This window comes from Papaver somniferum, chromosome 7 (assembly GCF_003573695.1).
Source record: "Papaver somniferum cultivar HN1 chromosome 7, ASM357369v1, whole genome shotgun sequence".
NCBI classification, from domain to species: Eukaryota; Viridiplantae; Streptophyta; class Magnoliopsida; order Ranunculales; family Papaveraceae; genus Papaver; species Papaver somniferum.
This window is the reverse complement of record NC_039364.1, coordinates 41,782,684-41,796,447: the sequence shown is the minus strand read 5'-3', so window position 1 is coordinate 41,796,447 and position 13,764 is coordinate 41,782,684. Positions and strand designations below refer to the sequence as shown.

General features: G+C 39.0%; 1 protein-coding gene across 1 annotated transcript; it reads left to right on the top strand.

The window, feature by feature from the left end:
- The first annotated feature begins 351 nt into the window (after positions 1-351).
- Positions 352-2,962, top strand: LOC113294559 (protein trichome birefringence-like 39). The gene is made up of 6 exons (XM_026542952.1): positions 352-401; positions 520-636; positions 745-916; positions 2,123-2,298; positions 2,392-2,550; positions 2,667-2,962. The coding sequence occupies exons 1-6, from the start codon at positions 352-354 to the stop codon at positions 2,956-2,958; spliced, it is 966 nt and encodes a 321-aa protein (XP_026398737.1). The 3' UTR covers positions 2,959-2,962.
- Positions 2,963-13,764: the final 10,802 nt, after the last annotated feature.

Here is a 13,764-nt window from a genome sequence, read left to right as displayed (position 1 = left end):
CCTATTCCCATTTATTGCGATAATCAAGCTGCCATTCATATTTCTGCTAATCCTGTTTTTCACGAACGAACTAAACATATTGAAATAGATTGCTACTTTGTACGTGACAAACTTCTTTCTGGTCTAATCAAACCCACTTATCTACCGTCAGCTTTACAATTAGCCGATCTTTTCACAAAGCCGCTGGGAGTGGATCATTTTCTTCGCCTTTCTAGCAAGTTGGGTCTTCGTGCAGATGGTCCTCAGCCTCCAACTTGAGGGGGGGTATTAGATGTGTATATAATCTGCACCACAGCTATGTATATAGTCCGCACCGTCGGCATTCCATGTATAGTCCAAGTCTTCAGGAATATGGTTATTGAACTTGTTGTAAATCCGAGTCCTATGCATCTTTGGTTATTGTAACAAGCCCTGTAAACTCGTTCTAGGTGTTAGGTCTTTCATTCTTTGTAACTTGTATAAATACTTAATGTAGAACAATCTGTAAGGTGTGAGAGATTAATAAAATCAATTCTTTAGAATCTTTGACTCAAGTTGTCCTTTCATAGATCCTGAATTTAACTGTAAAAAGTATGGCAGACCTGATAACCTTTACCTAAGGTATAGATGGAAACCAACTTCTTGTGATATTCCGAGGTACTACTACTACTCTGTCCTCCTTTCTCACTCTCACTCTCACTCTTGCAATAGTATGTGTATATAATTTGGTTTTTTCTGATTAATTTAGTTTTCTGGGTTTTGAAGGTTTAATGGGTTAGATTTCTTGAGGAGATGGAGAGGGAAGAAAATAATGTTTGTTGGTGATTCACTGAGTCTGAATCAATGGCAGTCATTAACTTGTTTAATTCATGCTTCAACCCCTAATCTCAAGACTGCTGTTGTAAGGAGAGATTTTTTATCTTCGGTTACATTTCAGGTCAGTACTCTGACCAGACCCAATTACTGAAAGTAAATCATTGCTTAATGCAGTGCATGTTTGTTTGTTTCTGTGTGCCAGTTTCATTTTTGGATCTACCAATAACAATCTTTTCTCGTTCCATCTGGTAGTAGTTAGCATCATTACATATTAGATATCAGTTTTGATTACTGGGTTTTGAGCTAAAATTTGAATTCAGATCACTGGTATCATCACCCACTGTAGTACAGTGACACTGGCTTGGGCTAAAACCTTTTTTATATATTTATGGCACCTTGTTTGGTTGCTATAATATACGAAGTGGCTTACACACAAGTAAGTACTTCGCCAGAAAATATGTCTAACAAGAACTCTTTTGGTAATCTTCTTTCTTGTTTACTTCTTTTCGTGGCCTACTTATTAGATTTTAGCATGGCACATATTGTTAGAGCTTTATTGTCACTATATTATAGGAGTGACAAAGTGTACTGTAAGTGTAATCAAATCGGTTTGGTATATACAACGAGACATGTTTTGAGGTTTTAAATTTTTGTTTTGCATCTTTTATTCTTTCCACCACAGTTGCTGTGCAGCATGTATTCCGTAATTTTAAGCTATTGGTTGTCCAGATAAATTCTCCCGTTTAGCGGATCTCTTTGGCCTTTTGTACCTGGCCTGAATGCACACTTTCACCGGCGCAATCCCAAATCTGTCTTTCACAAAATATTTTATTTTTCTTCACTTTCTTTTTGAATATATGAGTCAAATCCTTTTTGGAAAAATAGCAACCAATTGCGAATTATTTATTTTTGTTTTATCCTTCTTTTTTTTTCCTTTAGAATTAAGAACACTAAAAATCATGTGATATGAGATTTTGGTCGAGTTACTAAAAAAAGTTTGTAGCCCAAGTGAAAGCAGGAGAATAAACAGTGAAGGGCGTGTCATGTTTTCCACCTCTATCTTCTCGCAGCCACAAAAAGTAAAGAAGAAAAAGGGTACAAAAGATCTTTTTACTCTACTTTATACTCCTCCTCACAGTGCGTACCTCGTCGGATTCAACAGTACACACTGGGTTATTACCATATCCACTGTTACAGCCACGAGTACAATATTAACCGTGCCCACTGTCGGTTTGTTGTTATACGGCTTTTTATGAACAATGAAATACAGCCAAATTCCATTCAAGAAAATGTATCTCTAGCTAACAGAGGTTTTGGGTTTTGACAGGATTATGGGGTTTCAGTGATGTTGTATCATACGCCATACTTGGTAGACATGGTTAGAGACAAAGTTGGGACAGTTTTGAAGCTCGACTCAATCCAGGATGGTGACGCTTGGAGAGGTATGGATATGCTCATCTTCAATACATGGCATTGGTGGACTCATAGAGGCAATAATCAACCGTAAGATATCCGTAGCTAAAAACTTCTAGTTTTTTTCTTAGTCCAATGTATTTTTGCTTGGATTTTTCTATATCCAACTGATTGTATTTACAAATGGAACTACATGCAAGAAGGGACGAAAAAGTACAAAGCCATGGATCGTTTGGTTGCATTTTACAAAGGTTTGAGTACATGGGCACGATGGGTAGACCGTAGCATTGATCCTTCCAAAACAAAAGTCTTCTTCCAAGGGATTTCTCCAATCCATTATGAGTAAGTACCTTAACTAGGCCTAAGGATGTCTGGCCAACAACTGTTGTGTAAAATGGTATGTGAATTCATTATTAGTGTCTAACACCATTTATTTGTGTAACAATCTGTTAATCTAGGGGAAGGGAATGGAATGAACCATCGAAATCCTGTAAAGGCCAAACACAACCAGTATCAGGATCAAGTTACCCAGCCGGTTTGCCTGCAGCTGCATTAGTAGTGAACAAAGTATTGGCTAGGATTCGAAAACCAGTGTACTTGCTTGATGTGACGATGCTCTCGCAAATGAGAAAAGATGCTCACCCAACGGGTTACAATGGTGAACACAAAGGCACAGATTGTAGTCATTGGTGTCTACCTGGTCTGCCTGATACTTGGAACCAACTCTTATACGCTGCTCTTCTCCATTGAGACATAACATTTAATTGACATATATGGAAAGAGCCATTATTTGTGTGTATATTTAAGATATAATTGTTCTTTTGAAAAGCTTATATTCTAATTTGTCTTTGAATCACAAGAGTGGGGAATTGTAAAGTAGTTAATGTTGGCAATGCCACGAGTTATTAAGTTGTAACTTGATTTGAATAAGGATCCACATTGTTCAATAGGCTCCAATTTATCTAACCTCTGTCACCTCTCCCAAAAAAAAAAAAAAAAAAAAGCCTTACTCGCCGGAAACTTTCACTTGCTCAGATCTTATTCATTTTGGGCCGGACGTGAGCGGGACTTTCATCTCCCTTCTTTGCTTTCAACTAGTTTTTTGTTTTAGCTAGATCGTATACTATATTTTCATATTAAAAATTATCTCAAAATAAATGAATTCTTACATAGAAGGCAAGCGGGCAACAAGCTGCGCCACAAGCCCATATTAAAAATTATCTCAAGCTAGATTTATTTAGAACCATTAATTGGGGGATAAAAAAAGGAATTGGGGGATATAAGAAAAGGACAAAAACTGATTCCAGATATCAATTCGGGGTCACCTCTTATCTAAGTATTTTACGTATTACCTAATCTACCCTCACTAATCAGGATTAGTGATTAATAATAATTAATAAAATCTTAAGATTTTTGATAAATGATTAGTGTGTTTTTATTTGAATTTGGGTGAGTGAGGTGAGAGTAGAAGGACGGAAAAATATTTTTGAGTGGAAATTTTTTTGTGAAAATGGAAGATGATTGTGAGGAGAGAATTGCAGCTGCTGAATTTTTAGCTCTACTACAACAAGGAGCTAACGACAACAACTCTCAATTGCAACTCTTTGTTAAGCCAACACCCTTGAATGATGATTTTGACGAGTATGGAGAGTTTTTCGAAGAAGCTACACAAGAAAGTAAACTTGCACAACATGCAACCATCCCCAATACACAGGTAAAGCTGCTAGGAGGTTGAAAAATCGATTTTTTCTTTATACCCGCCATTTTTTCAACTGTAAAACCTCGGTGCCGGCATGCTCGTAGTATGAATACCATGCCGGCAGACGCGTTACCGGCATGGTAATCATACTACGACCATGCCGGTAAAGCGATATCCCCCAATTTGAATATTGATCCGGCATAGTATTCTACCAAAAAACTATGCCGGTAAGCAGTTAACTTTTTTACCTACCAAGGAATATACTACGGAATATTAAACCGGCATGGGTTCATTGATAGGTTACCATGCCGGAACTGCATGAAAAACATACAGGAAACATTTCCATGTAAACCTAAAAACCGGCGTGGAAAATTAATAACCATCAACGCCGGAACCAGTTACCGGCGTGGTACCATCAATTTCGAGAATGCCGGCAGTGGAACCGGCGTTGTTGAGTTTCAAATTTACAATGTCGGCACCTACAAAAAAACACACAGGAATAAATGTTTTCCAGAGCAAAATACCGGCATTACATATCAATTAATTGGAACGCCGGTAGCGTGTACCGGCTTGAGACAATAAATTACGACAGTGTCGGCACCTTGTTTTCCGGCGTTGCTGTCTAATGAATAATGTATGCCGGAATATGTTTCAAATTTGGTCTTCAGTTTTGGCTAAGTTCGATAATGCCAGAACATTGGTTGAGCATGCCGGTACTTGTTTCCCGCATAGTGTTTTAATTTCGTTTGGAACTAATTTTCGTTCGATCTTTAGGTGGGACATATATTGATCCAACAAATGCAAAGTCGTTTTATCGGGATACGTCAGAATACTATAAAATACCTCCGGTATGTGACCAAAGAATACTTTACTAATGGATTGCTAGTAATGAACCTTCTAATGAATGTGAAATTGATCTTATGTAGGGAATAATAGATCGAAATGAAGCAATCGCTTGGGCTAAAGAGACGACTCTTAAGAAATGTGTGTGTTGATGAGGAATACCGAACGTTCAAAGAGGCGTTTTGAGATGGCTTGCGAGAGAAGTGGGAAATACAAGGAGAAGAATAGCCACAAGAGAAAGGATTATGTATATCCAAAGAAGACTAATAGGGTATACAAGACTCGTACGAGGAAGAATGATTGCCCGTTTAAGCTTGTTTTCCATTTAAATGACATGAACAATTGGGATTGTGAGGTTTTGTGTGGCTGTCATAACCACCGGGATCCGAAAGATTTTGTTGGTCAATCCCTAGTTGCGAAGCTGAAACCTCATGAGTTCGAGGATGTAAAGAGATTGACCAAAGCACTTATCAAACCGAGACAAATTCTCAGAGGCTTCAAGGAAAAGGATGAGTCCAATGTATCTTCTCTACGTACAATTTATAGCGCACAAGCAACTATTAGAAGGGTGGAATGGGAAGGGAGGTCCGTTATGCAAGAATTTGAGAAGATGGCTTGGGATTAAAACTACACGCGTATCATTAAAAGAGGGACGGACGAGAAGCCCCTTCAAATTGGCAAATACATGTTGTGGTGTTCTTATGATGTATTGTACCTACAAGACAAACAAATACAATATGTCGTTGTTCAACATGGTGGGGCAAACCTCGGACAAGGTAACATTCACATTGGCTTGGTGTTTAATGGAAAATGAGAGGGACTATATTGATCATTGGGCATTACGACAATTGAAATTATTCTTTCGGGAAAATCAACTTCCGAGGGTAATCGTAATCGATCAAGATGATGCATTAATGAAAGCAATATCCGACGTCTTCCCGGACGCACAAAATTTCCTATGTACATATCATATACGTCAAAATATCATAAAAACTTGCCATGCCTTGTTTGAACCCACTAAGGCGGATATTAAGAAGAGAATGATTGTTCAACTAGAGGAAGATGTTCGAAAGAACAAACTATCCCCCGAAGAATAAGAAGATGAGAGAGGCAAGATAAAGGAGAGAGTGGACAAAGAACATGCGGAAAATCATAAAAAGTGGTTGGAATTTCTAAGAGATTGGGAGAAATTTTATTGGTCTCTTACCGAGGTTATGTATGAAAAGAGATTGGAGAAGTTTATTGCCGATTGGAACGAAGTTTATCCGACTGCCGTCTGGTATTGTCGGACTCAATGGTTGGATAAGTTCAAGGAAAAATCTGTGCGTGCATGGACAAACCGGTATAGACACTTCAAGACTGAAGCAACTAGTGCAGCGGAGTCCGCTCATGGGAGATTTAAAGATCTCATCCAGTCCGGTCAAGGCAATGTGGTTATGGTCACCGAGACAATGGAGCAATACTTTAAGGCTGATATCAATAGGATCAAGGTGTCTTTTGAGAAAAGCTCAATGAAAAGGATGACTCAATTTCTTCGTTATCGTAAGTTGCTCCAAGGAATAGAATTCAACATCTCTCATTGGGCAATAAAACATATGATGAGACAAATGGAATATGAGAAAAATTACGGAAAATCGGGTGATGTGTGTATTTGTCCCGACATATCCTCATTGGGGCTTCCGTGTCGTCATATGCTTGTAAAGTATGAAGAAGTGATACCTATTGAGGTTATTGATCCGTTTTGGAAGCAACTATCTTTCGACCCTCCCCCTTCGGGAGATCCCGGACAATCTCCATGGTATACGAACGAAGCAAAGGAATTCTACGAATCTTACACACGTGGCACCTCGGTAAGCCGGCAAGTCTTGTTGAGACAACTAAGGCTAATTAATCGTCCATGGATCACACAAAGCGAAGAGCCAGGAAAGAGAGATCCAATAGGTAGACCCCAAACTAAAACGTCAAGGAGAAAACAAAGGGTATAATTGAAAGGAATGACTCAACGTGAAGAAGAACGCGCAACAAGTAAGAAACGAGATCTAACCGCAAGTGAGATTTCGTAACAAAGGTTCGTGGAAGCGCAGGTTCCAAACAAAAGAGGTAGGCCGAGGAAGGAACCGCTATCAAGTCAACAACAAACGAAGGATTCCGTATCCACACCAAAGGTATCAACATCAGGTTACAAAGAACAACATGGTGAGCATTCCGAAGCCATACCCATAGTCGATCTAGTGGAGGTTCCAAGGAAAAGGGGTAGGCCACAAAAGGTATCAACATCAAGTGACAAATAACAACAAGGTGAGCATTCCGAATCAATACCCATAGTCGATCTAGCGGAGGTTCCAAGGAAAAGGGGTAGGCCACCAAAGGTATCAACATCAAGTGACAAAGAACAACAAGGTGAGCATTCCGAAGTCATACCCATAGTCGATCTAGAGGAGGTTCCAAGGAAAAGGGGTAGGCCTCCAAAGGTATCATCATCAAGTGACATAGAACAACAAGGTGACGAGGCAGAGTTGGTGACAAACCCAAGTGATATCAAAGTTGATGTAGTTTTAGTTCCAAGGCGAAGGGGTATGCCAAGGAAGTACGGACTCCCATCACATATCGAAGACAATGCAAGTGTAGAGATTACATAGGATGGTTTGGATATAATCAAGTTAGAAAAGGGTAATATGAAGATGTATAAGGATCCCAGAACAGGTAGGACAATTAGAAGTTATCATACCAAGATACGGTCTTACATAGACCAACTTCCTGAAGTTATTCGCGAGTATATTGTATATACGGATGATGTTGATGAAGATGGAAATTGTGGCTATCATGTTGTGACTAAACAATTAGGAATATTTGACACGGCGGTTAGTAGAGGTATGACACCATGCCGATATGCTAAAACGAGGATGGACGAAAAACTTGTGAACAAGAGGAGCTTTTATGAGCAATTGGTTGGTGTAGGCGAGGGGTTTGATGTTATGCATTCTCAAATATTAGGGCCCGAGCAAGAGATGAACTTTCTTCCTTCTCAATATTGGATGAGAATGCCGCTTTGTGGGCATCTAGTGGCAGATACATTTAGATGTGTTGTTCATTATTTTACCCCCACCGTAGAAGTAACATTTACCCCAAAGTGGCAAAAATGCGAAGGATCCCTTAAGAAGAGAAGAGTTGTTTTGGCGTTCGTGAACGGTAATCATTTCGTAATTCCAAAACTCAAGGATAATTTTCCTTTGCTACCTGTTTGTGGTATGGTAAAAAATAAGGATCTAGATCCCAATATCTGGAAGGGATGGATGGCATTGTATGAGGATAATCACCAATTTTGGGATGTGTTGTCCTTATCAAAGAAACCTCTTCAATAGGAGGAGATTAAAGTTAATACGTGTGGAAGAGATGATGAGTAATTTCGGTATATGTGGTTCACTAATACGCAACCTTTTGTTTTTTTGGGAAGTTTGAATTGTAAACATTAAAACATATTCTGATGCCTATGCTGGCATAGTTGTGTTTTATAATTATTACGCCGGAACTTTTGTGCCAGCGTAGATTGTTGTTTTGGAACCATGCCGGAAATACAGAAAAAACATCAAGAGAAATCAGTAAATTCGCCGGCATAGAAGTTAACATCATAACGGTGCCGGTTTTCTGTCAAAAACATATTTTCCAAGGAGATTGCAGACCACCAGCATAGTATACAAACACATTTAAATACCGGAACTCTTTCATTTAGGAAACCGACATTGATTTTACTCTTTTCAAGCATACCGGTATTGCAGATAACTTAGTTATGTGATCTTGCCACATTCAAACTCTGTAAAAGAGGTAATTTGACACAAGTTTATCAACATAATAAATATAATAACAATACTAGATTCTATACCAGAACAAACTCCAAAGTTATGTTGTTCCAAACCGAAAACAAATCAAACATAAACCAAGTCAAGAAAAGAGTTTAGCAAACACACAAACAAACACATTGTTCAAGACTCGCAAACAAACATAAACCAACACTAGATTGTTCAAACCAAACTAATACTACGGAAGAAACAGACGATCACCCGGTTCTTGGCTTCTTGTGTGCCCTCTTCTTCCTTTCGCCCCACAAGTCTTTTGCCGCCGGATCTTCAATTTTGTCGATCTTTTGCTCGACGTTCTCCATTTCTTTCTTGGTCAGCACCTCTCCTTCCTTGTTCTTTTTCTTAAAGAACTTTAACAAATTTCCGATCCGCTTACGCTGTTAAGGAATTATTAAACATGTACTTAGTATGTACAATTGTATAACTTCATAGATATAGATTAAAAGATTACTAATGAACAAGACGTACGTACCAACAACGTAACGAGTTATAAAAGTGCGGGTACAGTTGTCGGAGTTATGGAGGGACGTGCTGGTGGTGGAGGAACTTCTACCACATCCGGGCGTACAACATAAACATGCGAGTACTTCCGATGGCCTCTTAAGAAGGTTGGTTCACTCTCATAACCGTTTTCAGCCAATTCCCAATCATCCCTATCCAACAAAAGTCCTTATTCTTCCCTCTCACTCCAATGCACAAGAATAGATTTTGGGTCGTAAACTACGAGAGTATTGTTCTCATTTGATTGGCATTTAGGAAAGTCATGAGAGAATTTCTGATAAGATGTATCCGTGAGATCTTTCTGCTTGTACCCAAGTTGGCGCATTACACGTCGAGGGTTGTGCATAACAAATCCTTTTGGATGAAATAACGGTCCGTTGTAAAATGAAACATTGTCACGCCTTTCGAAGTGAACTCCTCTGGCATTCCTATATGGGTCAAACACAACATCTTGGAACCATCGAATCCAAAGCCAATCTCATTGCTAATAACCGTTTCTTGTTATTGGGCCTTGGGGTATTGTTGAAGAAGTATTTCTGACCTAGAGGCCTATTCTGTGGATAATCAGGGACAACCTCCAATCCTTTATACCGTATGAACAATTTTGTGAAGTGTTCATAAGCCCACCTACGCCAATGAAAGATCGTTCCAATGAAATGTATAAGAAAAAAATAATTGGAAACTAACAAATTTAATGACAACAATAAAAAATAAGTAGTTCACTATACCTGAATTACAGTGAAATTCCCATTAAATTGACGGGCGTAAGCCTTAGAAGCTCGACGCATTTCTGCCAAAAAATGTGCCAAGAAAGCAGTGCCCCAAATACTCATGAACCTTTTCCAACGGATCCAAGTATTGTAGGTTGTTCATATGCACCCTGTTACCATTAGCGTCAGGGAATATAGCGGAGCCCAAGATGAACAACATATAAGCAGCGACAGTTTGCTGAACTTGTTCGGGATTCAATTCCTTGTTCTTCGTGTTCCCAAACAATTCAACGAGTTTGACGAATGTGATGGTCTTTGTTTGGGAACGCTTTGTCTTGTACATATTTGCCAAAGTGGTTTCCTTGTCCCATCCAAACAACTTAGAAGTCAGCTCATAGATCTTGTCCCATCCAAGGTCCTTAGAGTCATCTCCTACCTTAACGGCTTTCCCAAGAACCTCTAGACCTATTATCCTTTGGACATCTTCAGGGATAATGGTCATCTCGCCAAAAGGAAAATGCATGGTATCAGTTTCACCAAAAAACCGCTCCAAAAAGCAGTTCGCAGTGACGGTATCAGTGGCCACATAATTTTTAATCGCGGGATACAACGCAGATGTTTTGACTATTGCTTTAACAGCGGCACACTCATGCTTCAAAGGCCATAAGTCCGTCTGTTGATGGCGGCTAACACGGAAGGCTTTTTGTGGTCCTATAAAAACACACCAAACTTAATTCAATTCACTTGATCACAGATAAATAATACAATAACAAGATAAATAATATAATAAGAAGATGCAAACGTCTTACATAAGATTGATAGATCCAACGAGCCCAAGAGTTTTTGTAAGCAAATAAGAGTTGCGGGTTTATCGGTTCACCCCAATGTTTGTCGTCATCGCGGTTTGGAATCATGTCATATTTATCAGGAAGGTGGGCTGGGGGTGCCTTTTCATTATCCTCAGGGGCTTCAACTCCGACACCAGTATGTCCAAGCCACCTGCTTGTGAGGATGAGCCACCTGCTCGTTCCGGTACAGGTAATTGTTCCCACTCATCATCATCATCACTGCTGGTTGAGTCGCTTATAGGTTGATCCCGAATTGTCATTAGCAGTAGCCGGATCAGGACGGCTACGTCGAGAAGACTACGTTTTGGTTCTACAACAGCTTTCCTTTTCCTTTGTTTTTTTTTCTGCTGTTGACCTATGTTCCAATATGTAAACTGAGTTAAATAATCAACCGGCATATATGTTGAACATAACATCAATGCCGGTTCTTGATAGCGCATGGTATATATTACAAATCCATGCCGGTTGTCTTGAATTTTAGACAAAATTAACAATTTTTGTAAGAAAACCGGCATAGAACTTTCACATATAGACACTGCCGGCACTGTTGCCGGCATTGTAAGATATGTATTGTGTATGCCGGAACATTGTAATTTCAGTATAGAGTTTTTAACAAAAGAGGCTAACGAAAACGACATAGTATTGATCAAATATACAACGCCGGAAACGGAAACCGGCATGGTATTCAATTAATTTTCATGCCGGCAGGGTCATGCAATAAAATAGGGATTCAAGACATAATCTGGCATGATTTTCAAATTGAATTCTACCGCGAATCAAACATGTAACTAAATACAAATTTCAATTTCAAAATTTACTTATAGTGTAGTAGAAAGACTAAACATACAAGTTTCACTTTGGATAAACCCTAAAAATACTTCAATTCAACATAACATCACTTACCGGAGCAATTGTGTTATTTCAGCCTCACCAACAGACTCTTCAGGCTCCTCCATTTCTTGCGCTTTTGATTTCGATTTACCACCATCATCAGCAGATTCTTCAGGATTGGTTATGGGTTTTTCACGAGGTTTGCGACGACCCATTGTCTTTGGTATAGAAGATGAAACAAAATGGGAGAGTGACTACAAAGGGAGATTGAATAATTTCCTTTCTATAACCGTCACTTAAATAGAATGAAGGAGTTTGTAACCGGCGCATAAAATGGTATTAAGGATTTTATAACCGTCAAATAAGTGGGATAAAATAGTTTGTAACCGTCAAATTAGTGAAATGAAGTAGTTTGTAACTGCCACATAACTTGTGTTTGTAACCGTCAAATGCCGGCATGGAAAGATGGCAAATTCAGTGCCGGTTGGTGACAATAAGTTTCAATTGTAACCATAAAACCGGCACAGTATGCTGATCACATTTCAACGCCGGTAGTGATTCTTGATTCATTATTAACGCGTCTCCAAAAGGTTTAAGCAAGCAAACTGACCCAAATTGGGCTTCATAATACTAAGGAAATAAATTAAAAAACATTAAACACATAAACAACGTTACACATAAACATTAAACACATTAAATGAAAGATTCAAGCTAATTGCAACTAACATCATTTCTTGGTACGAGATTCAACAAACAACGCAGCTTCGAAATGCCTAAAAGGCTCTTTTCTCCATTTGGTATATGCGGCCTGAGCTTGATACCTATTATCTCGGTATCTTGCGAGAAACTCATTGTATTTGCGACACAATTTTATGAGGGCAATTGTCCGATTCGCTACAAACTCATCCCCGTAATCCATTTTGCGTTTCTTGCACTTACCGTCATATAACCTCGACATATAAGGACCATCCGCAACAAGACCCCAAAAAATGTTTGAAGGACGGTGGTCTTCCGGAAAATCCGAAACTATGAAGTAATTCTTAATCCATTCGGTTTCTTCCTCAACATCCGCTTCTATGTTCGCTTGTTTTACACGTTCGATTATCTCTTTAGTTTCTTTGCGATATTTTTCTTGTATTGCTTCCTATTCTTCTACTCTTTTCCTTCTAAGTATCTCTTCTTCCATTGCGGCAAGTGACTTGGTGGTTGGCTCCTTCCTTTTAAGTTTTTATAGTATCATGGGAATTGAGTTAGTGGTGGATGATGATTGATTCCCTATCGGAGTGGATTTTTTTTCATATAAAAAATCTCTGAAATCGGTACTTCGTGATTTCTTTGCCATGAGAGAGATGTGGTGGAGGTCACCTATTTTTTTTTGAGGTATCAACTGCAATAAGTGTATCCATTCCTTTAAATAGATGAGGACACAACGGCTCTTTTCCACTTTAACATTCCGGCATTGTCAGTATCTTAGATCCCGCGCCGGAAATGGTTTTACTGGTTTATGGTTCAAAAAAATAGCTGTTATGCGTTGAATGCTCTATTCCGGCAGTGAACGTTAGATTTTCGACAATACCGGAAACGATTTCCGGCACGCTAATGTATATAACTAAAAAGCCGGAACATTGTTTATTGCACTCAGAATTTTGACACTTAATTCCGGCATATAATAATATAAAAGATCCATGCCGGTACTAGGTAACGGCATGGAAATATGCAAACATAAAATGCCGGAAATGTAATTTATTTGAAATTTAATCCTTGTCGACGGAACAACGAATGCACTTAGCATGTGCATCAAGCCTTTGAACCCCTAGGCGACCCTAGTGGACGAGTTATAGTCTCGTGAGGGTTTACATGGAGATCTACCCACAAAACCTACACACAAAATTCTAAAGCCATCAATCTTCGTCCGAGGACGATACACCCTCCATCATCTCCGGGGCATACTCCGGGATTTTGGATTCCATGAATTGGTAGCTTGAATCGAATGCGAATGCTTCCCCTTTTTCCTCCAAGTAGCGCGCTTTGACGACTTCATGCTACAAAAACATAACACAAACTTACTTGGTTAGTGGTGTTTAGTATGAAGATCAAACAACATGGATCACGTAAAATAAACCACAACAATACTTACAAATTGGTCAATGGACAAGTTAAAGTGGGGATCATTGAAAATTGGTTTTTGGATTTCTAAATAAGCAAGTATCGCACTTTCGATGACTTGGTGCCTATCATGAATCTGTTGAACACTTCTTCTATTCGAA

What these genes read in the sequence shown, in the direction of transcription:
- LOC113294559 (XM_026542952.1), top strand. Translation starts at nt 352, where the DNA reads ATGGTTATTGAACTTGTTGTAAATCCGAGTCCTATGCATCTTTGGTTA. An exon ending in CCTATGCATCTTTGGTTATT is followed by an intron (nt 402 to 519) that starts GTAACAAGCCCT and finishes TCAATTCTTTAG; the next exon opens with AATCTTTGACTCAAGTTGTC. An exon ending in ACTTCTTGTGATATTCCGAG is followed by an intron (nt 637 to 744) that starts GTACTACTACTA and finishes TGGGTTTTGAAG; the next exon opens with GTTTAATGGGTTAGATTTCT.